This window comes from Pholcus phalangioides, unplaced genomic scaffold (genome assembly GCF_987345545.1).
Source record: "Pholcus phalangioides strain wild (caught in Gottingen) unplaced genomic scaffold, Ppha-v1.0 ptg000015l_1, whole genome shotgun sequence".
NCBI lineage: Eukaryota > Metazoa > Arthropoda > Arachnida > Araneae > Pholcidae > Pholcus > Pholcus phalangioides.
In genome coordinates, this window is record NW_028301608.1 from 100,498,147 (window position 1) to 100,526,019 (window position 27,873).

Here is a 27,873-nt window from a genome sequence, read left to right on the forward strand (position 1 = left end):
CAAATCGAAAGCACGTGCGTTGACATCAGCTTGAGATGATTGATCCTGTTGTGCATTCGGATTTGCCATGATCGATTAAGAGCAGTTCAGTTCACTAAATTGTTGAACGTGAAATAAAAGTTTCGCCTACCTGAAAAATATTAACGGCAAAAATCCGTGCTAATGAGACCACATGGTGCTGATAAACGAAAGTGAAGCAGGTGCGATAATATCCATATTGAACGGCCGGTTGTCACCAGTTTAGCTAGTTGGTTCAGCTATTTGATGTTTTATTCCGTGATGTAATAACATGGTCAACAGTTAACAAATAATTAACATTTATTTAATTAACTTTTGAGAGCGAGAATCAAGCGACCGACTGATACAACAACAACAAGAAGACTCTACAATATTATACAGTACATCCGAGAACATCGGTCAGAAACGTGTGCGCGTTTTAGCTAGTAGAGCCGAAGAGGGCGCGCGCGACACGACTGCCATCTCGAGGAATATTCGTCGCCACAGCTCTCTCTTACACGATCCTCTAGCGTTCCAGTTTCCCCAAACCGCTAAACAAGCTTTATGAGGCCTGTCGCTGTTAAAGGCCCTTTTCCAGCCCTGCCATTCATTTGAATTCTGAATTTAAGCATGGCAATGGTCACTAATTCCTGTGTTTTTTGTAGTTCACGTAAAACTACTTCACCAACAAAGCTTTAGCCTTCGCGCTCAGCATCCTTGTTCACGTTTCGGTTATTTTTCCGGTTTTTATTCATTTTTAAAGTTTCTGCGGACTTTTTGCCCACCCTGAAAATGGTGATAAAGCAAACCAATAATATTTTTCATTGCGACACACCTTATACAAAATTTGACGGAGACAATAATCTTCGAACTTCATTGTCCATATTCGTCAACCATTAATAGGTTTGAATCGGTGTCCGACATCGTAGTTACTTTACCGCACACCAACTCCAGTCATATATCGCCATACAGCGATCTCCAACCAGTAGAGCTGGATGGGAAATGAAGGCGTCGTCTACCGGTAGTCACCTTTTCACCTAATACACCTAACCTACCTTTCACTACTGGCTCGGCAGGTAAAGAAACTGTTTCTGATGTTTTCTTTGACGGAACTCCATAGTGGAAGACGAGCATTTAGCCACTTGAGTGCTAGCTGGCATTTCATCACCAATAATTAAGGGTGTGGTTTGCAATTGCGAAACGTACTTCTAAGTTGTAAAAATTCTATAGGTGTTAGTATAATTGTGGAAAGTATTATGTAAATAAATATTGCATTATACAATGTTATAACGTAAATAACTATTGCATTTAAAAATGTGATATTTTTTGCAAATGACTTTTCAGAGCTGGATCTACATTTCAGTAATTAGAAGTTTTTGCACACGGGGACTGTATAAAAATGTTCTTTATGTTCACGAACGCTTGAAAATGAGATTTTAAGTAATTGCACGTTTAAAGTGCGTTTTTCCAAAGTCCACGCTTGCAGAGATATTTTGCTATGCAAACAAGTTGGGTGATTCTGTACAGAGGCGTACGCAGGGGTCTCGTGCCTCCCCCTCAAGCCGCCCAAAAATAAAATAATAATATTTCGGTGAAAAATTGAAATATCGAAAGAAAATACCCTTTATATTTGCTATATTAACCAATTTCTGTTAAATAAAATGTTTTTTGAAGGGTGGTAACTCAAAATTTCTCGGAAAGAAAATTCTTCTTCTTCCCCCCCCCCCCCCCTCCAAAGGTCGATTCTGCGTACGCCCCTGAGACTGTGTAATGGATAGGTAAGTAAAAAAAAATAAAAAATAAAATACATATATCATTAATAAAACGGCTCAAGTAGTCAAGTATAGTTTCTGAACTAACCTTTTGTATTCAGGAGATTCTGAATAGCTTTAATGATTTCCCAGGTTAGATAACTACAGCGGTATTTCTTGCAGTACATGTATTCAGACCTGGATTTCCCTAGCGTCATGACAACTGAACACAGCAAAAGGCTGACGAAAGTGAACAACCACACCTGCGCGAAGTTGAACAAGTTAGATAACAAAGTTGTAATCAGAAGATCTAAAATTAAATAAATTTTCAAAAATGAATTATTGATTTTAATTTTATTAAAAAGAAAAGAGCAATCATATTCAGGCTGTCCCATAAATTTAAATTGATTTAAAAAAAAAGAAATTGAGACGTGTGGGGGTGCGGTTCTTTCTCTTAGACTTGGCAAAGAGTCGGATTTCTTTTTGACCCAAGAGGAAGAATGTTTTAAAATCTAACCAGATGGTGGCGCCACATCCACTAAATACAAAAATATTTAGATTTGGTATTCGATTTTTTCCACTTGAGAAAGAAAAACAAACAAAAAGTGTCTGACGAGTCCACTGCCGTATGCTGCTTCAGAGAATGAAATCTGAGCATAGATTTCAGTTATTGCACCTTGCCGTTGCTCGGTTTTATTTCATAACCTAAATTTTCGTAATACATCGGAAGTCGATTCATTCGAAACTTTGTAATTGTTTTTACATTCTCAGATGAGAGCGGCTCCCCCTGCTGAATCATTTAGATCAGTGTTTTCCAAAGTGGGTAGTATCTCCCCCCTGGGGGGGGCGATGGAATGATCCAAGAGGACTGTAGAAGCTATGGGTTGATTTTGGGTCGCAGCTGGAAAAGGTTTAGAACTCCTATAGGGTCCCATGGAATGATCTGAGTCGGTGGTGATGAGAAAAAGAGAAAAACAAAATGTTGAAGGAAGGGGCGATGGAGCAAAACAGTTTAGGGAACTATGACTTGGACGATTTTCTTGCACAGTGCATTTAATGTGATCACATCGAGACGGGGTCTTTGACGATTTGTGTTCAGATTTTTATGACCTAAATATCTTAAAAATCTGCAAGCATTTGTGACCTAAAAAACATAAAAATGTGACCTCAAAATTTGAAAATATGACTATAATTTTAACATTATTTCATCTTTTCTTTTTCAGTTATTGATTCTTATGCTGAAAAATAAAACAATAATTCCCCAATTTACCTTTTTAATTGAAATTTTCTCTGATACCTAATATATCTGTTCGTCTGCGTGCGTATCTGATGTTGAGCGTGAAGTTATTGCTGCTATCTCTGTATTTCGATTGTCAATGAACTATAATGTTTGCATATTTATACAGTTGTAGGCAGGGTCCCAACTAGATGAAGACAGAGAGGTCTGGTGTCCCGGACGCTTTACCAGCAAGAATGGCAAGTTTGTTTTTTTGTTCTTTCAAAATTACGAGGAGGGGGGCGCCAAAATGGCACTTGCCCTGGGCGACAACCTGAATTTCGGTTTTTTGTTGTTCATTGTAGGATCTGTTGCGAGACTTTTTAACGGGGGGGAACAAACGACTCTTGTTAGTGCCTGGAGCTAGAAAACGACAGAAAACCAAGTGGGGGCGCGGTAGCCCAGGCCGATAAGATACTCGTCTGAAGTACCAAAGGATGTTTAGAGGTGTCGTGAGTTCCATACCCGGTTCGCCGTTGTCAGAAACTTGAAACTTTTCTGACACAGGGGTACAACAGAAACGGCGACATGACCACAGAAAAATGTTGCTACCACAGGGACTCCCACATCGAGAAGTTAGTGCGTTAACTTCTCGATGAGTATAAAAAAAGGCTGCCGTTCGGAAACGGTTAAACCTTTACTGTGAGATTCGAACCCGGGTCCTCGCGATAAGAATCTCTCACGATACCCACATGACCGCTCAACAGCTACCATCGGTGCTGAAAATATTTTCTTCAAAGTCGTTGAAAAAAAATTCCGTAACATTTTTACTTTGAGCACTCAAATTCAGGCACACATAGGGCCAGATTTTCGGTGATATAAATGACCGAAAAAGAAAAGATCTGTTTTACTTGAAAATTTCGAAAGAATGACAAATCGCTCAAAAATGCTTAAAATATGACCAATAGCTCGAAAATGACCTAAAATATGACTTATAAAAATCCGAGCCCTAATGATGATAACCGATTCGAAAACAAAGTTAATAACATAAACCGAAGTCCCTGATAACTGCAAATGAGTTTTTTTCAGTGTTATGATATTGGTCCGTTACGTACTTAGCGAAAGTGATAACAATACCTGAATGATAACAATATCAATTTTTTAATAAACGTTGTATACTGTATTTTGATATATTCATCATGGCACAAAAAGGAACTCAGTAGCATCCTCATCATTTTCATGTGGAAAAAAAATACTCTAGCCCACACAAAAAGGGGTGGACAAATCGGGAAAAAATTAGGCGCCAGACATAGGAGAGCCAACCATATTCCGTTTACCCTACAATGTATGATTTTTTATTTTGAGCTGATGATTTTTCTATAATTAATGAATCCTATAGAAAGCCGGGAAAAATAATAATAATAGCAATAAAAATCTATTCCGAATTGCACTCCTCATACAGGGTCTTAAAGAGGACGTAAAATCGCATATAAAATAGATGAACTGAAGTATTATTACTTTCCAAATATATACAGTGAAGCCTCGTTAGTACGTCACCCGGTTAACACGTCACTCCGCTTACCGGATCACTTTTTTGGAAGTCCCAATTGTCCTCAGGCAGGAATTGGCAAGCTATGGCTTACTCCGTTTAACGAGTCACTCCGCTTACTGAGTCATATTTCTGCTTCCCCCAAGAGTGACTCATTAACGAGGTTTGACTGTATAACTACCTTCTATGATTCGGATTCAAATTATAGAAAGAAAAAAAATTGAGTTACAAACCCGTAAAAAAGAAAGAAATGCAGATAAATCATTTTTCGATCCTACAGGTGCATGATTTTCTTTTTTGACAGATTACACAGAAAATTTACATTTCTTGTTTTTGAACTGAAGGGTTTTACTGCCATCTATGAGGGTATTCTATATCTATTCGCATCCACCAATGAGCTGAGCTTTCGAACGAAAATGAAAAATTGAAATAATGAATGTTTCAAACATTAATGTGTCAATTGGGAACGGGAAAAGAAACATCTTTAAAGTACACAAGTTATACAAATTATACAAATACAACGCCACAACAGGCAAATTGCCCAACGAGGTGGCTGACTTCCATGTAGATGTTACCAATCGGCAATAGTATGTATAGCACTGTAGGGTTAAAATATGTGAAATATTTTTTTTTTCTTCTCGGAATAATGTTGCAAAAAATTGAATTCTGAATTGAAAAATGAATATATATTTACCGGCAGCTGAAACGGTTTCAGGAAATTAAAATCCCTCGGTAAGAGCCTTGAATTGAGGATAGCGAAGGTGTAAGATTCGCTTGCATATGGGAAAGAGAATTGGGCAACATTCCATCTACTCTCTGTAGGACTCACAACCGATATAGCGAAATCTACTTCCTGAAATTTATTTCATATCTTTCAGTGAAAATAACGAAGTGATTTTTGAGATAAACTAATTGTGAGATGTGTCAATGCATGCGATATTCCAGTTATACCTTTCTTTGTACCAATCCTAGAAGACCAGTCCAGTTTCCATCGTCTAGTAAGTTCCCCCATTTACCGGATTCTGGTAATATGATCTCATACCTATGATGTATAAAATTAAAATTAAGAGCTATATGAATAATAGTGTACATTATATTGCTGGCAGGGAACGAATATATCAGTAATAAGTAGATTTCATTTTTTGTAAAAGTGAAAAAATAAAATTCTTGCTTTTGATTTCTTAAAAGAAATAAATGGTATTACAATCAATTGATTAAAATAGGAAAATTTTTAGAACTTACTTAAATTTCACAAACTGCGCGAGTGCCTTCAGGAATTCGTATTCGTATCCACCAATGAGCTGAGTGCCATTGAATTCCAATGTATCAGGAAGCTTATCAAAATAATAATAATAATAATACTTTTCGTGGAATGACAGATTTTGATGAAAAAAGTCAATAATTTAGATACGCATTTACGTAGGGGAAAACTGACGTTAGTAAAACTTGAAACAGTTTTAATGCGTAGTATGCATTCCCGCTGATGTTTTTGAAGTGCAAGAGATTAGAAATACATATAATTGAATTTTCTCTCAAAATATATCTTCGCATAAGCGAGCTGTTACTAAAAACTTTCGTATGGATAGCGGGGAGCGACATCATCCTCGGAGGGTCTAGGTCAATTCGCCGTGCTCAACTTGTCGCAGGACAATTCGTCGCATTCAATTTGTCGCAGATTCATTTCGTCGCAGTACAAATTTGTCGCAGATTCATTTCGTCGCAATAGAAATTTGTCGCAGACACATTTCGTCGCAGTACAAATTTGTCGCAGGCTCATTTCGTCACGGTAAAAATTTTTCGTAGACTCATTTCATCGCGACAAATTTGAATTGCTTTAAAATTCATATGTTTGTTGTGATCTTATAAATAGGGTAGTTGCTTTAGGATAAAAAATTTAACTAATTTTTTTTCTCATTTATTGGAAATGTTCCCCCTTCCCATTTGTTTTAATTTTTAACAAATGAAGGAAAGTATTCATTGAAGTCATTAAATTTTTAAAATTTAATTTTTACAATATAAGCCGCATTTCTGTCGGGATTTCCATTTCTCGCAGTGAGGGATGTTGAAGAGATCACCCAAATAAAAAATTGAGATCAAATAAATTTTTAAATTTTAATTTCCACCGTATAAGCCGCATTTCCCACTTTTTGTCGGGATTTCCATATCTCGTAGTGAGGAGCGTTGGGAGCTCACCCAAATAATAAATTGGGATCAAATAAATTTTGAAAATTTAGTTTCCATCGTATAGGCCGCGGTTCCCGCTTTCTATGTATCCATGCAGAGAATATATCTTTAAGGAATTTTTTATGACAACGTATCTAAGTTTTATGTAACAGCTGCGAAAAGTATTATTTTCAAATTATTTTTTTGCAATGCAGTGTACATTTCAAATCACTTTGTATTATCACACCGAAATAATATTCAAACAGTCCGACCATAGGCACCAGAACTGGGGGCTGATGCCATTTGAGGCTCCCCCCCCCCCCCCCAACTCCACTAACTCATGAATATACAATTCAATGCACCATTTCGCCGGCTGAGTACAGGTTTGAGTCCCTTATGAACGGAATGAATGGCGATTTTTAGCCTCACCTCCTCAATGTTTCCTTCATGTCGGCACCTTTGACTGGCCAAAGATGCCGGAAGTGTTTGGAACTTGTGGGTTCTTGTCTTGATCTTGAAGTAGTTAATTTTGATTTCTGAATCATTTCTCTGGGTGATCCTACCCATTGCATAAAGTACCCTGGGCACCAACAGCATCTCTGTCACCACTGCAAATGTCAATCGATTTTTGATTTTTTTTTTTTCAACTCCAAAGTAACAACTCTCGAGTAAAAAGAATGAAATCAGACTTTTAATTGGTCCATTGTATATAACTTCATGTACATGACACTCGAAATTACAATTATAATATCAATTACATTTAAAAATTTAACTGCATATAAAAGTTCAATTATATTTGAAAATTCGGCTAGAAAAATTTGAAATGTTAAATAATTGATTTTTGCTGTGATAAAATTTCAATATCATGTGGAAAAATTTCGGTTTGTATGATATTCCCCAAATTACAGTGAGCCTTTCTTTAACGGTAAATTTCTATCTGCCCCATGGGCTCGAGAGTTCCCCCCCCCCCCCTTCGAGAGTCACCAACATTTACCATTACAGTATCTCCATAAGAACCCAAAATATTTAATTAATTAATAATTCAATTAAATTAATACTTAATTTTCACCGTATAAGCCGCACGTCCCGCTTTTGTTGGGATTTCTATTTCTCACAGCGAAGGGAGTTGGGCGCAGATAAAGGGTGGAAATGTACAGTGCTTATGAATGATGATTCGATGAAGTTTTCATAATGCCCACAGGATGAGCACCGACAAAGGCAATGTAATCACCAATAAGAAAGATGACTATGGGTCTGTCGCATAGATATAAACTGAAGAGCCAAAAAAACTGGTACAGGCATGCGTATGCAAATAAAGAGATATGGAACCAATCAGAGTACGGCGCTGCGGTCGGCAACGCCTATATAACACAAGTGTCTGGCATAGTTGTTAGATCGGTTACTGCTGCTACAATGATAGGTTATCGAGATATAAGTGAGTTTGAACGTGGTGTTATAGTCGGCGCACGAGAGATGGGACATAGCATCTCCGAGGTAGCGATGAAATTTGGATTTTCACGTACGACCATTTCAAGAGTGTACCGTGAATATCGGGAATCCGGTTAAAAATTAAATCTGTGACATCGCTGCGGCCGGAAAAAGATCATGCAAGAACGGGACTGACGAGAATCATTAAACGTGACAGACGTGCAACCCTTTCGCAAATTGCTGCAGATTTCAATGCTGGGCCATCAACAAGTGTCAGCGTGCGAACCATTCAACGAAACATCATCGATATGGGCTTTCGGAGCCGAAGGCCCAGTCGTGTACCCTTGATGACTGCACGACACAAAGCTTTATGCCTCGCCTGGGCCCGACAACACCGACATTGGACTGTTGAGGACTGGAAACACGTTGCGTGGTCTGACGAGTCTCGGTTCCAATTGCTTCGAACTGATGGACGTGTACGAGGACGTGAATGAGGTTTATCTTAAAATCCGCTGAGCTGGAACACTATCATACTCATGACAGTGTCGTCTTCAGGACAGTGGGATGGGGCTTCTAATATATATATATATATATATCTGGGTGGCGGGTAAGCTCGAGCCACCTCTGAAACCCCTGTTTCGAAAGTTAATATATATTATTGCAATAGTAGTAGCGCAATATTACTGCAATGTCCTGTGTTAGATTAGAATATATATCCTTCTGAACATATTGGAATATCCCTTTTTCAGAAATCCGCTCTAACAACAGTAGTTCGTTTTTCGGAATAACAGTGGATGTAAAGTTTCGCTATTGTTCGTCAGCGAAACCCTTTGTTCTAACAGAAAATACTCGATTTCATCATACCAACACGCTGTACTTTTCTTTCTGAGATTTTAATAACTCAGACCACATAACAAAACAAAACTCATGTGTACAAAAAACTACCACACATTTAGTCACAATTTCATTGACCATCGCCTTTTTCCACCCCCTCTTACTCCTACGGATTTATGGACAGCCCTGCAGGATTCATGGTGTCAATTACCTCCAGCACTACTTCAGACATTAGTCGAGTCCATGCCACGTCGTGTTGCGGCACTTCTGCGGGCTCGCGGGGCCCTACACGATATTAGGCAGGTGTACCAGTATTTTTGGCTCTTCAGTGTAATATAACCATTAATCTTATGTTTATAATCAGTCGCATATCTTTGGCTGGTTTGTTTGTGTGGTTGTAAGTGCGGCTTATATGGTGAAATTAAATATTAATTTAATTGAATTATTAATTAATTAAATATTTCAGGTTCTTATGGAGATATTGTAATGGTAATACTGTCATGGGCAGATAGAAATTTACCGTTAAAGATAGGCTCACTGTAATTTGGGGAATATCATACAAACCGAAATTTTTCCACATGATATTGAAATTTTATCACAGCAAAAATCAATTATTTAACATTTAAAATTTTTATAACTGAAATTTTCAAATATAATTAGACTTTTATATGCAGTTAAATTTTTAAATGTAATTGATATTGTAATTTTAATTTCGATGACCTTTCTGCATTGACAAAAATTAATTATTTTCAGTTAACTGCGTGTACACTTTTGTTCATGTTTTTATTTCACGTGTAAGACAAAAACCTACATACAAGCTCGCGTGGAACATGTACAGTGAAGAATCGACGGTTCGACGAATTGATTCTGCGCTGTAATATATAAATTGACGTCAAGACGAATAGACACGGCGGCAAACTTGTACAGCTACGAATCGGAGCTGCGACGAATCTGTATCGCGACGAATTGAAGTTGCGACAAATTTGTACCGCGACGAATTGGCACTGCGACGAATTTGTACCGCGACAAATTGAGGCGCGACGAGTTGATCGCGACAAGTTGAGTGCGACAAATTGACCGGCTACGATCCTCGGATAAGTCTCCCTCTGGTGGCATCGTCAGCAATTGTGAGCTTTGGCCTGAGTTAGGTCTGACCGTCCATGTACGGTCCCGTTCAGTGAAGTTCCGAGCTCCAAGGAAAGATTGAGATATCCGTTGCCTCTGTAGTCTAGTGGTCTAGGGAGTTCACCTGGATAGTGAAGGGACCTGAGTTCGATTCCCCTCAAGGAGAGTTGAATTTTCTCCCAAAATATATCTTCGCATCAGCCAGCTGTTAAAAACCTTTGTGTATAGGAATATATATAACCTTACACAGCTGAATGAGTTTTCAGTTTTAGTAACAAAATTGGGTGATGGTTTATACAAATACAAATACAACGCCACAACAGGCAAATTGCCCAACGAGGTGGCTGACTTAAGAACATCATGGATCCCCCGAGCCATTTTTTGGAGGCCCTACCTACTACTGCTACACCACACATGCACCTCCCCCCCCCCCGCGGAACCTCCAACGAATCGGTACATGCGGGAATGTGCGTGTACGTGTAGTGAAACCTGACGTGAAGTTTATTGTTTCTCTGTAATGCTTGTTATGTGTAGTGCTGCCATCTGCCACCAGTTTTTTCAATAAGTAACTATGAGTGAAGTGCTATGATTGAACGATTTATCGTTGTAGGACTGTTGCTCTCTGTGGCGAGACTTTTTAACGGGGAGATCGGCTCGCATTCGCGCCCTGAAGTTGGGAACCACAGAAAACCAACTTCAGCCAACCACCACTGTGGGGTTTGAACCCAGATCCTCGCATCGCGAGTCCGTCACTATAACCACTCGACCACCACAGACCTACCCTGGGCTAGAGTTCTTTCACTCTCAGTGAGCTTTCTTCTCGTAGAGGTTTTGTGCATGGCCGTCTCAACATTATGTGTATCTGGGCAAACATACCCACAATCGAAAACCATGGCAGTGAACACTGAGCGTGTTTCTTCTCAACATTGAAAGTTTAGTGAACCATATTTAATAATAATAATCTAGGCAATCAACTGATTAACCATACTAAGTGCTCAATTATTCCAAGCACCGTGAAAAAAGTTATTAATGTTTTTCACAAATGGTGGAACATCGTGTACCTTAAAACAGAAAGCATCGTGTACCTCAGAACAGTATAAAACTAGAAATTTCCCTATTTTACCTTGGAATATATCTATTTTTACACTAATTTTTAATACTTCTTTTTGTGCTTTTAAATACAATTTATATTTTTAAATTTTATAGTTCTACTCTTTTATTTCCTATAAAACCTCAACTACCCTCATTTCTTCGCTTCCATTACTCTCGGTTATTTCCTCATCAAATTTGTTGGAAATAACGTAAAGTTTACAGTGTAGGATGCGTTCAACAAAAACTGTTACTAAGTTCCAAGTTACCTGTTACCAAAATTCCCTTTGGAAGGGAGATAAAATATTTTATTGTTCATAAGTGCCATATATACAGCCGCTGTATGGTCAGTGGTCAAGTGCTCATAGTAACTGACTGGCATCGTGGGGACCCGGGTTCAAACCCCACCGTCACCACAGCGGTGGTCGACTGAAGTTGGTTCTCCGTGGTTCCCGACTGAACATGATAGAAGAATGACAGCTAGCTTAGGGCAACCCGGGAGCATTCGGACTCACGACTCACGACGTGATCCCTAAGGCGAAAGCCAAGAATAACAGGTGGAGAAGAGAGATCATCATGTTTATCACCGGACACGGACCCTTCGCAGCGAACCTTCGCCGTTTCAAGTGGTACCAAATGACAAGTGCGGATGCGGTCTGATTGGGACCAAAATGCATTATGCGACGACCTGCTCACGCACAGCGCATTTGCACTTCAGGGCCCCTGATGAGTGCCGGACCGCGGCCTGGATAAAATGGAGATTCAAAAGACGGAACTAACCAAACGGCTTTAAACCTCATCACCTTCCTGAGCGACAACCCAAAGAAGGTTAAGCTTAATTGGGGAACCCGAATGATGACGAAAAAAGGGTGGGCTAGGTTCTAGATCACTCTTTTGGTCATTCACATGCTTTCAGACTCTCTAGGTCAGTGTTTCTCAATCGCTATGCACTGGCCCAGTACCGGGCCCTAACACTAATCACACTGGGTGTAGTGAGTGATTCGCAGTTTCATTTTTTTCCCATTAATTTATCGTTAGTTGTGTGTATGACTGGGCTTTTCACTTACGCAAAAGAGATTTACCGGGCCGCTGGTTCCATAGGTCAAGAACCACTGGACTAGGGCACCCCAGTGGTCCTCGACTGACAACAAGACGGGTTTACACAGAGATCCAGTCGGACGCATAATGATAGGACCTGGAACTTACGCAGAGCCACTAATGACAAGAGTTAGGTGAACCAGATTTTCATTATTGTAATTTTGCATTTACACATTGTGAATTATACCTATTTTTGAATCTCGAATGAATGTACATTGTCAAAACAATTGTATGCATAATGAATTACACGATGCATAACCCAACTAGAGGGTCCCCCCAATCTCCCTCCTTGTGTTTAAGAATTTGCTCCTGCCCGACTGCGCCCTCTGGGGCAATGAACTAAAATCGCGTAGGTGACAGAGCCTGGTAGTGCTCGATCTGTTCCGTTCAGTTCTGTGGTTCGCAACTTCGAGGAGCAAATGCGAGCCGATCTTCTCATCAAAAAGTCTCGACACAGAAAGCACCAAGCCTACAGTGGTACAATTATTCAATCATTAACTTCAATCATTTCATAACTTCACTCATAGTTAGAAAAATTGATGGCTGATGGCAGCACACTACACATAACAAGCATTACACAGAAACAACCTTCACGTTATGTTCACAACACGTACACGCATATTCCGGCATGTACCAGTTCATAAGAAATTCCGTAGAGGAATGTGCACGAGATGCATAATACGGTTGAATAGTAGTAGTGCCAGATATAGCAAATGCTCACACCAAGAATGCTGCATCTCTAATGGAACTGACCTAGCATCTAAGAAACTGACAGAACTAAAGATTTAAAAACATTTAATTTTCCTTTCTACAAGCATAATGTCGAATAATTATGTATTCCATCTATATAAATATTTCCCGCGTCTCCGACAATTTGCATTGAATATTGAAAAATTAGTGGCATTATCATTCGTACCAGCCAGAGACGTAGTTGAAAAGTTTGAAGATTTGTTAGATAACGGGTACTGCAGTGACAATGAAGAAGATTTACATGATATTGAAAATTATTTCGAAGACATTTGGATTGAAAGGCAAACACGAAGAAATCGTAGGAGAGATCCAAAATTTGCTGTAGAACTACGGAATCATTTCGACGCCACTATATCGACGGCTTTGCAAAAACCAATAATGATATTCAGGGCTGGTATAATTTGTTCAATAGCACTATTGAAGTCCATCATCACAATATTTGGAAGTTCATAACTGCTCTGCAGAAAGAGGGGAAGCTAATAGAAATTAAATTGGAGCATTGCATCTTCGGTCACGGATATATAATTTCAACTATCACGTAATTTTCAGCCACAAGCGTAACTTCCTTTTTATGATATGATGTATTTTTAAAGATGATGATATATTTGTGTAAAAATAAAAACCGCAATTTTAAGCAAACGTTATTTTTAAAATCATTTGAAAGCATTTTAAGGTACGTATGCCATTCTTAAGTATGGAAAAAGTGGGAAGAAAATTGTTATTTACAAAACACATTCACTGCTTGCACTGAATTGTCGGCTCTGAATTGTTTGACACGATATACGCTTCTACCTCTGAATGAATGAATGGACGCCAGGGGCTCTGCCACCGGACTTATCCCGTTGACGAGATCTCTTCCAGCCCAGCTTCGTGGCAGAGTCTGGAACAAAGTGAGTGCACCTAACAGTCTGAGTGTGTAGCTAGTTTTGAGCTTGATATTTCAGCGCTGCCATCTATACTTCAAATTGTGAGTGAACTGTAATGATTCAATATTTGTTACGTTTTAGGCCTGCTGCTCTCTGTGGCGAGACTTTTTAACGGGGATATCGGCTCGCATTCGCGCCCTGAAGTTGGAAACCACAGAAAACCAACTTCAGCCGACCACCACTGTGGCGCCGGTGGGGTTCGAACACGGATCCTCGCGATGCGAATCCGTCACTATGACCACTCGATCACCACAGCGGCATGCTTCTACCTCTAATATTATTAGTATTATTACTTTTGAGTATCTGTATTAAAAATGATATTTGTGTCATTATTTTATTATTTGTTATTTCAATGCACGATTTATATTCAAAAAGAATACTCATTATATTATCTTTCCAGTGACATTTGTATTTTTGTTTTTGCTGGAAAAAATTAATTCCTGCAGTTGGTCCCTTTCAATCATAGTAGAAGAATACCCTAAACATTTTTAACCACACTTAAAACATGTAATATTCAGAAATAGACACTAGTTTTATTATTAACTAGCTTTATACCACGCAGTGAGGCTAATAATCATTTAAGCTTTTCCACTTGATCTCAACCCAACTAACCCCACTTATAATATGAGCTGGCGAACCGAACAATGACCCAGTACATATTCCAAATAATTTCTAACTCATAGGCCACCGCCGGAAAAAGTGGCAACGCATCCCAGAAGCCCGGAAAGCTTACGCATCACAAATCATAATTACGGGGCTACAATTATGGGTATGTGGGAAGTATAGACGTTACAGTTCTTAATTTAAGTAATAACATAATACAGAGGAAAAATATATACTCAAAACAATTATGAATATGTAGTAATTTGAAAAAAGAATAAAAAAATCATATTTAGTGGAAAGCAAGTTTACACATCACAGTGTGTGATAATTAAAAGCAATAATTCTGATAATATGCAACTGAGATGACCTAGAGTTTGGCATTCACTACCCTCTGGAAAAGGGGGTAAAATAAAGCTCCAAATTCCAGTATCCGTATACAACAAATCGAACCAAAGCGTGATCAGAGAAGAATCAAAATAGTTGCTTGAGCCTAAGGTAACTCAACTGTGCATGGACTTTTGCGAAATAAATATTCCTGATATCATTTGATCCGTGTGTCGGAATACTTCTGGTGCAATGTTGAGGATGTGGATTTTTTAGAATGCATCCACCCATCAGAAAAGTTTGCAATCACATAAGTGGCGTGAACCTGCGGCAGCTGGTTCTACAGGTTTAGGTGTAATCATGTTGAATTTCAATATATAGAGAAGGGGGATTTCAAACTTTTTACGCTCGCGGCGACCCTTACACGTATCCTCATCTCGCGAGAGTAGTTCAATAAAGAATATATACGGTTACTCTATAACTGAACTTATGTTCTGAGCTGTCTACAGACTTAACAATCCATCAGAAAGCTATGAAACTTCAAAAACTTTTCGGAGAAGAGATGAAAAATATATTGAGAGAGAGAAAAAGTTTCAACATTCACCACTAGAGGGTGTTTTCTCTGCTAATTGCAGTGCATACGCTGAATTTTTTTCAAACATGGGACACAAACTGCTTAAGGTATCGGAACATCTCCAGCAGAACCATTTCCCATCAGCATTTCTCGACTAAAGATTATGATGTCGAGTTTGTAAAGAACGTGTTAAAATTTTAATGGGAGCTTTTTTGTCCTTGAAGAAGCTTATGTAGAAAATTCTCCATATTTCTTCCTAATTTAATAATTTTGTGATCAGTAGTGAAGTCTACAGACAACTCAGAACACGTAAAAATTAGTGGCATACACCCTGAACTGTATGGTTGATAGACGTTATACAAAATTTATAAACGAAAATCTTGCTAGTTCTGTATTTGTAGCGGTAATAGTGAAGCTTAATTTCGTTTCCGAATCTCTAAGAAAGAAATAATTTAAAGATATAATTTTCAACTATGAAAACCATGCTTATATGCTGGACTTCTACGTTATAATAAGAGAATAAAAATACATATTTTTCTACTCACATTCAGGCAACCTATTTTGTAGACTTTCATCTCCAGAAAAAAGTGAGCAAATAGAGTAGACCACGCTGTTCATTACAGCATGGAAACGCGTCGACGAAAGAGTAAATACGTCGAAGACGAAAATCAAATTAGTTTGATTGGTGAGCAGCTCATTGCTAGTGTAAACATGGATTTATATGACAACAACGCGAGGAAAAAAGTTTTGCTTGAGCAATTGAAAAGAAGAGAGCAAAAACTACAAAAAAATACATTTCCAGAAAGAGACGCACGCCATTCATCATTACCTAAAGAATGTTACACGCATGAATATGATCATTCCACTATACTCCTTTCATACCTAAATTACTTCGAGAACAAGTAGTTTTTTTCTCTCGAAAAGTCGTATTTATTTAGTTGATACCTTTCAGAACGGAATGTTCTCACTTCTCCAAAGAAACATTCTTTCTCCATTGGCTGTCGAAAAAATAAACACAGAATAGTAGAATTTTTGCTGGTAATGATCCAAGTTAATCACATTAACGCTTCGATTTTTTTTTCTTCAAATGTTTGTTTCAAAGACTCAACGCAAATATATTTGTTTATGGAATTATGTCAATGTTACGAATATTTTTAGGTTTAACTTTGTCATTCCAGGAGGAATGGAAATAATCAATAATTTTACTCACGTATATTTTCCTTCGAAAACATTTGCTTGAGTTGTTTGCCTTAAAAGTGAAATTCACGATGTTCGGGAACACCCTGAGGGTGAGGGGTTTTATGAAATAAAAGAGTCTCTCAAAGAGAATATCGTCGGCACCGACACGTTTGGCGTTTAAGCTAGAAGTCCAGTTTTGAAATTTTATCAAATTAAAAATTTGAGTCGTAATAAAAAAACATAGTATAAATTATATTAAATATTTCTAACTCCTATAGTAGGGGTTAACTGATTTTTTGATAACTGCTCCGTGATTCGTAATTATTTAATATTCTGAAATAATTAATTGGAAATTCTAATCCTCTGCAGTAGTCCGTGAAAAGATTTTTTGTGGACTTCATTACTTTAATTATTAGTTTTTTCTACACTGAATATATGCTTTTACATTGAGTCGCTGTATTTTGGTTTTATTTGACAACCATATTGTTTGTTCATGGGCATCTTTTTCAGTCACCTCGTTGGAAAATTTACCTGTTGTGTTTGTAACATGTGCAAATGAATGGAGAAAGACGTTTACCGTTGACAAGTACATGGTCGCTCATTTTGGTTCGAACAACCCACGTTTCTCATACGAGTTGAATGGTGTCAGTCTCATTGGCGATCGGCTTGGGTTTTCTAGAGACTTCATTTTTTGAATATGTTTACACTGAATGAACGTAGGTGTCGGGAAGATATGATCAAAGCGTGTAAAAATTTTAACGGGATGGATAGGATGGACCATGAATTATTAGTACATCGTCAATCGACTGCTTTTACAAGGGGACAATACTAGGTTTTGGTGTCGCAGGAAATTTTTCTCTAATAGGGTTGTTAGCTTACTCCCGGAGGTAATAAATTCTAACACAGTTGACACGTTTAAAAAGAAATGCGATAAACATCCTAAGGTAAATCGAGAATCTATCCATACTTAAAAAAAGACAGCCATAAGTATTCTTTATGGACATTTTTTAATATTTTATCATGTATATGTATTATTTATAGTTACTGTAATTGCATTGTGTTGCTGTATTTTTGAAATATATGACATCCATATTTGTTATGAGCATCTTTTTCTCAGCCACCTCGTTGGGCATTTTGCCTGTTGTGGCTTTGTATTTGTATTTCAATTTGTAATTAACTTCCACAAAATAATAATTAGAATCATCACACATGGCTTCACAACACCATCAATACAACTTTATCTCGACGTCTTGGAATACTTACTTTACATCAATTATATTTTTTTAACTCTATCCTCCTTCTGTTCAAAAGTCAATATTTTCATTACCTTTAAATAATGTACATATCAATCTTCAAATACACTAAACAATTTGTATTCACCACCATTAGTTCACGAAACACTTTTGAAAAAACGTTTTACTTATCTCATTCCGAAATTCTACAGAACAAATCACGCACAATACTAATTGCGTGTAATATCATTTAAAAAAACGTATCAAACAATACGTAACCTCACTTGTTGGTATGGAAAATTTGCGTTAATGTTTCTCGAATGCTCGTGCGCGATTTTTGTTATAACGTAATAGTTGAATTTATTTACATGCTGCATTTTATTGTTGTTCTCATTTTGTTTCTAACATACCAAATGTTTAAAATTTTATTTCATGCACTGAAGTGAATTTGTTAGCACAAACAACGTTCCCGTGTTCCCATAAATTTCCTATGTATTCAGTATTATATATACGGAAGAGTGTGGCGACTTTGACTAATAATACTCCAAAAATTGTCAACGAATATAAGGCAAATACCAGGAAATTACAAAAAAATTCTTTATGCATTTCGACACGGTATGGGTGTCGTCTTCAGAGGATAAGAATATCGAGAGCTGACAGAGTTTTCCACTTGGAGTCCCCCTTCGAGGGGTTAGCGCACCAACCTCTCGATGAGTATAAAAAACAAGCCAGCCATTCGGAATCGGCAATAAATTGTAGGTCTCGGTCTAATTAGCCCTCGTGTGTAGAAAATGACCGTGGTGCGACAAAAATGATGAAATGATCAAATTTCCCACTTGGATTTTGAGTACCGAATCTTCAATCTCAGTTACTCAGCGGCTCCAGTTCACAAGCAGCCAATCAGGCTGTTGAAAAAGACTTACACGTAGGCAATGCTGCAGACGCTTCGCTTCATTCTCGGCACGATCCAAGTGGGAAACTCGGTCAGCGTGATATTCTTATCCTCTGAAGACGACAACCATAGCGTGTCGAAATGCATTAGCAATTATTTGACGATTTTTTGAGTAGTATTATATTTTACTTTTCGTTTACAATTTTTTGTCCATACTAATTGAATTAGCATTTACCTCATCCCTCTAATCAGATCATGGCTCGCTGCTCTGTCTCAATAAAGAGATTTTAGCAGATGATCGAAAAAGACCTGGGCCATTCTGGAAGCTGTGCATGCATGTGTTGTGAACTTAACGTGAGGTCTATTTCTGATTAATGCTTTTTATCCGTAGTGCTGCCATCTTGCGTCAATTTTTCTAACTATGAATAAATTGTAATTATCATTCACCAAAATTGGTGACCTTTTTTTTTAACCCTTGGTAATTTTTGTTTCTCCTTTTTTCCATATTGTTGCATTTGCATGAAGATAATAATATAATATTTGAATATATGATCCTTTTAAATAATGCTGCTGAAATATTTATTTCCACAGAATACATGAATTAGTCAAACGCAGAAGCATTTCAAAATGATATGCGATACTGTTGGTGTTATAATTCTAATGGCGAATCTGGTGTGGCAGCGTCCTATTTTGATGAATTGTGACGATGAATTCAGATTCATGCTGCATGTACGGAAATCTCACTTGTCCTTGGATGCAACGGATTCACCGACTATCCGGTGTAGGGATTCGCCTGTGTGGTAGTCGAGTGGTCATATTGACGGATTCTCATCGCGAAAAAAAACTCAGGTTCGAACCCCATAGCGATGGTCGGCTGAAGTTGGTTTTCTGTGGTTCCCGACTTCGAGGAGCGAAAACGAGCAGATCTCCCCGTTGAAATTGCCTCTTTGAGGTAACAGAAGAAAGCTGCTTTGCATCAGTCCGGGTTGTGAGCGGTTGTATCTATCTATCTAAATCCCCGTCGAAAAGTCTCACCACAGAGAGCGGCAGGCCCTATAATTATTCAATCCACTCATAGTTAGAAAAATTGTCGGTAGATAGCAACACTACGCATAACAAGCATCACACAGAAACAAACTTCACGTTGGGTTCACAACATGCACAGCTTTCAGTACGGCCCAGGTTTCCGACTACCTGCTAAAATCTCTTCATTGAAACAGAGCGGCGGGTAATGATCTGGTTAGGAGGTGTCGGGATTCGCAATTCACAATAGATAATTAATATTCGAATACAGTATTAGAACAACAAATACAAAAATATTTCAGTGCTTTCTCTAATCATATCAATGGAGAATTCGTCTAACGAAGACCTCGAGTTTGCATGTATAATCATGGCATATATACAGGGTGATTCAAAACTCAGCGTACAAGTTTTTAGGGAAGGTAGAAGACACAAAAACAGAACAGAATCACATTGGAATTTATCACTTTTTTTTTTGTGAGTAACTGTGGATGGTATGAATTTTGAGCATTTGTGAAACTTAACGTGTACACTTACTGTTCTCGTGTAAAGTATCGCTAAATAAAGGGTTTCTCCACCCATTATTGGCTTGTTTTTCTTTAATTTCTGCATCTTTGTTTTTCTTCCAGCTCATTAAGTTGGGATTTCCAGTCATACATTCCTATGTGATTCTGTTTTGTTTTTTGTGTTTCCTACCTCTCCTAAAAGTTGGTACGTTGGGTTTTGAATCACCCTGTGTATATAGCATTTACCTGGTTTTTCTTACTTATGATCTTTTTTGGTGACAAAAAGAAAAGTCGAACTTTCTCACACATAATGCATCTTATGGGCGTTATCAAAGTTTTTCTTATCTTCTGATAAGTACGACTTCGCATTATTCAAGATGATGATAGCTACACATGATGACGATGATAGATGCACATGATTATGATGATGATGGTAGATACACATTATGATGATGATGATGGTAGATACACATGATGATGATGATGGTAGATACACATGATGATGATGATGGTAGATACACATGATGATGATGATGGTAGATACACATGATGATGATGATGGTAGATACACATGATGATGATGATAATGATGGTAGATACACATGATGATGATGATGGTTGATACACATGATGATGATGATGGTAGATACACATGATGATGATGATGATGATGGTAGATACACATGATGATGATGATGGTAGATACACATGATGATGATGATGGTAGATACACATGATGATGATGATGGTAGATACACATGATGATGATGATGGTAGATACACATGATGATGATAGATACACGTGATGATGATATGATGGTAGATACACATGATGATGATGATGGTAGATACATATGATGATAATGATGGTAGATACACATGATGATGATGATGGTAGATACATATGATGATAATGATGGTAGATACACATGATGATGATGATAATGATGGTAGATACACATGATGATGATGATAATGATGGTAGATACACATGATGATGATGATGATAATGATGGTAGATACGATACACATGATGATGCTAATGGTAGATACACACGGGTCTATGTTTTTATGCAGCTTTATCAAAGTCTCTAATGCAATCACATTCGCCGCAAGTAGAATTTTCACGTTATCAAAGTCACTGATTTGTTAACGTTGGTCGCATGCGCACTTTGTTGTGTCATAAATCGCTGATGCATTCAAATTGGTCTCACGTGTCCTTTGTCTCATTATTAACGTGGATGGTCAATTTACATTGGCCGCATGGGTCCATTGTCACACTTAAAAAGTCGCTGATGGTACACATTGGTCGCATGCTCCCTTTGTCGAATCGCCAACGTCGGTGATCGTCACATGAGCCTCATGAGTCCTTTGTCATACCCATCAACGTCGCTGATGCATTCAAATTGGTCGCATGTGTCATTTTCCTCATTATAAAAAGTTTGTGGAAACCTGTGATCCTGGTCCATGGTCGGTATTCAATGTCAATGCCATCCAAAGTTTCTGATGCATTCAAACTGGTCTCCGGTGTTCTCTGTTGCATTATCAAAATCACTGATCAAACAACAAATACAAAATTCGCGTTAGTCGCATGTGCTCTTTGTCACAATAATAAAGACGGTGATGGTCACATTGGTCACCGCATCCTTTGTGGAATCATCGAAATCACTGATGTATTCACATTTAATACAAGAGTTTTTTGTGTCATTTATAAAATCATTGATGTATGTATTAATCGAGTATCTTGTGCGTTATAATTTATTTATTTTCATTTACGTATTTATTTACAATAACCCAGAAGGCATGAAATTACACTGGAAAAAAGTAATAATAAAATAACAATGAATAAATAATTAAAATAATTAGGAATAATAGTCAGAAAGGAAAGCACTTCGTGTTCGGAGATAAGTCGAAATCCTCAATAGCGGAAGCAAATCTTGCGTGGGAGACGCATACAAGTTCTGATGGCACACTGTTCCATATTCTCGCCACACGGCATCTGAATCCGAGGAGAAAAAGCAATCTCTTCTTGCCATTGGTGTTCTTATTTGGAGGCGATGCCTCCATAGGTTAACTTGTTTGTCTATGATCTCGAAGAAAGGTTCTCCCGATGGTAGATATACCATTTGGTGGAATAGTCTGTGGCACATCCTCAGCTCTCTGCAGTCATTCTACGCCATTACAGTAAGTGCAAACCCAGAAATTGAAGCCTCTCGCAATAAGACCAGCCGCTACTGCCAGCTGTTCGTTTGGTAAAAGACCTCCGTGGCTTTTCAAGGAGCTTTATGTTCTTAATTTTGTGAGGTCTCCATACTTGCGAACAGAACACTAGAGTCGGGCGAACGTACACAAAAAAAGCATATGACCACGCATGTTCATCACACTTGAAGTATGCCGTGCGTAACATGCATAAAATTCTGTTAGCTTTGCAGACTATGCGATGATAATGATCACTAAAATTCAGGATGCGGCTCATTGCGATACTTAAATCCACGCATGTATCTAATTGCTGTAAAACGTTTCATTAACTAGTTGATAACATTCAGGATCGGTACGCCTGCCTGAATGCATTGATCCGCGTTTTGATGTTGAAATAGGGAGTTTATACCATCTTCATATAAATAATTTATAGCAGGTATGACAAACTACACTTCATGAATGACCTGATGTAGTCTATACACCATCATAAAACAATCTTATTTACCGTATTTTTGTGTTTGTAGTTTACGGCAACATATAATCACATGCGAAAAAAATTTCATTCATTTAGTAATAAAATCTCAAGTAATGGAAGGGATTATTGGTCCCGATGATCAAAAATTCATTAAAAAAATATTTTTTAAGAGTTATTTAAAAGCGAAAACATATATTTCAATTCCAACCTCTCAGAACGAAATCCGTAAATAAGATAGAGCGGTAATGGTATATGATCCGCATTAACAAATTCCGATGTTCTTTAACGTATAATATGCGGATTATACATAACCAGTCATCTGGCCAATTAATTTCTACGTGTGCTACTCGCAGTACCCCCCCCCCCCCCACCCCCTTTTTGTTATGAAAAAGTGTGTACGCTATTTCCCTTTCCATCTTTTTTGGAAGTTTAAAACCATTAAAAATATATCATTTTTGAATGAATTTTTTCGGAAAAACATTAAAACTGATGTTCTTTGCTATATATTTAAAATCATGAAAACAGCAATAATAAAAGCTAATTAGTAAAAACTAATTGGTTTTCTAAATAGCAATGTAATTCATAAATTAATTAAATACTTGGGTTCTTCAAGTTCAAAATGAAAGAAAAAGAAAACAGGTTAGTATGTGTAGTTGTAATCTGTATCTCAGTAATATTCATATGTTCAATTTATCTATATATGTATATATATACAGAGTGTTCTGTGTTAATGGACCGACAAACTCAGAGGGTTGGTGGTAGGCAACAAGACAAACAAGAAATTGCAATCGAACATGGTGTCGCTAACCACGTTGAGAGGGTGAAAATCGCGAAAAACTTACGCAGGTTTCGACGTCACGCTGCAACGACAAAAAGTATAATTAATAATTACAAAAAGATTTATTTGATTAATTATTACAAGAGTTGTTGGAGGTGTCGGCCGCTGGCGTCATTGCATAGTCTACAACGACGTATAAACGATTCCTGGACGCACTCGAAACAGACAACTAACTGCTACACGTGCTTGTTAACGCAATAGCGATAATTTACGTCGTCCGTAGAGCGTGATCCTACCCCAGCCGTTTCGTGGCGCTGCTTATGTCAGTTATGGTGAGGGAACCCACGAAAGCATTAAGCGATCAACTGACATCCACCTTTCGTCTCCTCTGGACTCAGATCCTGCATGAGTTTTTTTTCGCGGTTTGCGACACCATGTTCCATTGCGATTTTTGTACCTCTTGATGCCTACTAACAACACTCTGAGTTTTTCGGTCTATTAAGAGAACATCCTGTATATATATATATATATACTCGAAGAGACCGGGGAAATCTCTTCGTTATAGCGAAATTTCGTTATAAAGGAATTCCATGTTTTGCATTGTTTTTATGTAAACGTATCTGGGGGATTGAAAAAGTGTTCATTATGACGAAATTTTCGTTATAACGGTATTCGTTAAAACGGGACTCGACTGTTATGTAGGAAAACGAGGCGAAAATTTGAGGATGCGATATAATAGTAATAATAACCTCAGACATTGACATATAATTGCTCAACTCCATCTAGTGAATTGATGATTACAATGATTTTTTCGCGTCAGTTTTTAATGGAGAAAACGATATTATATGTACGGCTGTTGCATGGCGCAACAAAATACTCATCGATATTCAAGTGGAAGATGTGGTGTTTCCAGACTGCACAGAGCTTCTAATGAATATATGTGCAAGCAAAGCAGGACCAGATGATATTTATCTTTAGTTCCTTGGGGAATGTGCTAATGATTTGTTGGGGTCAGTCGCACAGATTTGCAGAAGTAGTGTAGCTGAGGGTATCGTTCCATTGGAATGTAAGCTTTATAATTTGGTTCCGACATTTAAAAAGGATAGTAGAGAAGCGTGTTCAATTATCATGCATTGAGCTTGACGTGGTCCTTTTCGATAATTTTAGAAATTATTATGAAAAGACAATTGGTGAAATGGATAGACGAAATAATACGTCGGAAAAATAGCATGAGTTCAGGAAGGGAAAGTCGTGTGTAGCCAACCTTGTTTGTTTCTATGATTTCGTGACTAAGGTTTTGGATAAGGGCAAAATGTCGATGCTGTTTTCCAGAAGGCATTCGATCGGTCCCAACATGGAAAACTCTTGAAGCGTCTACACGAGTTTGGGATTGGGGGCGACTTGCTCAATTGGATAGGGTCATGGTAAAGATTTAGGTCCCAACAGGTTAAGGTGAACAGGGAATTCTTTGATTGGATAGGTGTCAGAAGTGGAGTCCCTCAAGGAAGTGTCCTTGGCCCCATACTTTTTTCACTTTTTATCGATAAACTCGATCAGGGTATAGATGGGCTTGCTAGCAAATTTGCAGATGACGTGAAGCTAATGGGGGTTATCGGGAATCAAAGCGATAGGGAGTTGCTCCAGACCAACTTAAACAGGATTGCAGCATGGGGAAATGAATGGAGCAAGACGTTTAGCGTCGACAAGTGCGTGGCCGCTCATTCGGGTCAAAGGTGGGATGAACGAAACACGTTTAAATTATTATTTGAGTGGTGTTATTATTCCGGACGCAACTAGGATCACCGATTTGGGAATTCTCATTGACGAGCGGCTTAGGTTTCCTGTTCAGCGGTGGTAAAAAAAGAGAACTTAATGCTCGCGGTTTTATTGTCAAAAAAGTCGCTTTGCTTTCTCCTAAAAGTATTCTACTACTTTTTTGGGGCTTAGTTCGTCCTAGACTGGAGTACTACGCTGCAATTGTTTAACGACCTTGCCTACAGAGTGATATAGACTTGGTTGGGAGGGGGGGGGTGTAGAGAAGAGCTGCGCGTGCTCTGGTTGGTACACAAGGTTTGAGCTATGATGAGAGACACGATTTTTTGAATATGCTTACATTGGAAGAACGCAGTTGTTGGGGGGTGGGGACACGATCGAAGTTTTTGAAATTTTCAACGTGATGGACAGGATGGACCACGAATTATTAATACGCCGTCAATCGACTGCTTCGAAGGGGGGAGGGACTTGGTATCGATTCGTAAGGGACAACTCAAGGTTGTGGTGTCACAGGGAATTTTTCTCTAGTAGGGTTGTGGATAAATGGAATAGCTTACCCCCCAGAGGGTAATGAACTCTAACACAATTGACACGTTTAGATGAAATACGATAAACATATTATGGTAAATCGAGCAGCTACCCATTCTTAGAAAAGACAACTATAAATATTTTTTATGGGCAGTGTATTATATTTTATTTTTTACATATATTGTTCTAGTTTTGGTAATTGCATTTTGAATTGGGTTGCTGTATTTTAGAAATGTATGACAACCATATTCGTTATGGGAATTTTTTTTTCAGCCACCTGGTTGAGCATTTTGCCTGTTGTGGTCTTAAAGTAGATATTGAAGTAGAAGTATGATTGTGCATGTGGTAGCAGCTGTATGACGAATTATTCAGTCATATCCATGTGATAAAGACCGAAAATCTGCGTGACGGTATACGCCGTATATGCATGGCTATGATGGCAAAAGCCGTCGTAGCCAGATGACTGGTTAAAATAAGGTAATATGTTTTTCTTCCTGCATATAAAGATCAAGCAGAATTTTTTAAAATTTGATTTTCCCACTTCAATTTCCTCATAGTTAATTCTAATTTTATTGTGTTTTAAGAAAGAAGTTTTAAAATTTCACACGGAAATGTCAAAAATATACATAAACAAAGCGGGTTTATCATAGAAGAAACCGAAAACCAAGGAATGAAAGGGGAAAAAGAAGAATGGAAATCAGGATATGTACCTATTCGAAGGAAAAAAAGAAGACTCTCGAATCACTGACATCACCACGCTGGAATGTGGTAAGTATTCCGAGCACATCACCGCACGATGATAAAGAACACGTGATCTACCACGCGTCTTATACAAAGGGTACTGCAGCTACGTGATCCGGCATATGTAGCAACCGATTGGGAGTAAGGTTCTTTTCTTTCTTATAGGACAGAAGGACCCTTTATCCTTCGATAGTTGTTTTCTAGAGCATCCGATAGAGAAGGGTATATGGTGTTGTTAGCGCTCTTTCCTCTCCCATGGAGAAGATAGTGAGAGTTTTGGGAGAAGGTTTGAAATACGGGAATTCTCTCACCCGATATAGACATCGTGAAAGACTTCTTTTCCCAGAAAAAAACCGAATCAATATTTTTCTCAGGCTATACCGAGAAGTGTTTGCACACACATACACACCACTGATCGAGGATATTTCTTTACCCACAACCATGGTTTCCAGAATCTTGCAGGGAGTAAAGATATATGAAAGCGTACGAAACTACACACCACGTCGCGGTGTCTGCATTTTATCGTAAATAGTTGGAAAAATAGAGATGTGAGAAAGAGATTGGTATAAAGAAGGGAAAAGGCTATAGCGTTTAGGATATGCAATGGCAGTCGTTTCTCGTGATAAACGGTTACTGGAAAGTGTCAGATAAAAATTGAACTCGAGTCTGATATAGAAAAATATGACTTCAAATCGGTTCGAGTCGTTTCGGTAAAGAGAAGTAGAAATCAAGTGATTTAGTTGAGCACCGATAGTAGGATACTTTTCCGGGTGATCAAAAGTTCTTGAGAAAAGATCCCTAGTCTCGTTTTAAAGCTATATTTTATTCTAAATAGGACGCGAGGCACATGGCGGGATATACAAAACTGTATCGATCTCTAGAACTGATTAATTCCAAGTCCGTCATAGTTTCTACTTTCACAGATTCTTAAAATATCGGAAAGAGTTTCATAAGCTCCCGAAATTTTCTAACATGCTTTTGTGATTATGTTGACAGTGTTTTAGAACGGGATATTGGCTCATATTCTGTCTAATAATAATCTGCAAGCTCTTTTGCGCGTCTATTCAGCAGCAGCGTCTTCGCCGAGCAAATGTTTCTAGCGACTTCGATTCACGTGAAAATG

The 27,873-nt window shown here is 38.1% G+C and overlaps 1 protein-coding gene across 3 annotated transcripts in view; it reads right to left on the minus strand.

Annotated features, from left to right (window-relative positions):
• LOC149077207 (glutamate receptor ionotropic, kainate 5-like) overlaps positions 1–16,238 on the minus strand; it is a 36,610-nt gene extending 20,372 nt beyond the window's left edge. For 2 of the 3 annotated variants that reach the window (XM_089244950.1, XM_089244951.1), the window contains exons 1-5: positions 15,973–16,238; positions 5,756–5,847; positions 5,465–5,555; positions 5,208–5,366; positions 1,858–2,011 (exon numbers count right to left, since the gene is read on the minus strand). In XM_089244950.1, coding sequence (XP_089101076.1) covers positions 1,858–2,011; positions 5,208–5,366; positions 5,465–5,555; positions 5,756–5,847; positions 15,973–16,002 — 526 coding nt within the window. In that variant the 5' untranslated portion in view covers positions 16,003–16,238. The remainder of the gene's footprint in view (positions 1–1,857; positions 2,012–5,207; positions 5,367–5,464; positions 5,556–5,755; positions 5,848–15,972) is intronic. The other variant, XM_089244952.1, reaches the window with a different exon arrangement.
• Between the last annotated feature and the right edge of the window lie 11,635 nt (positions 16,239–27,873).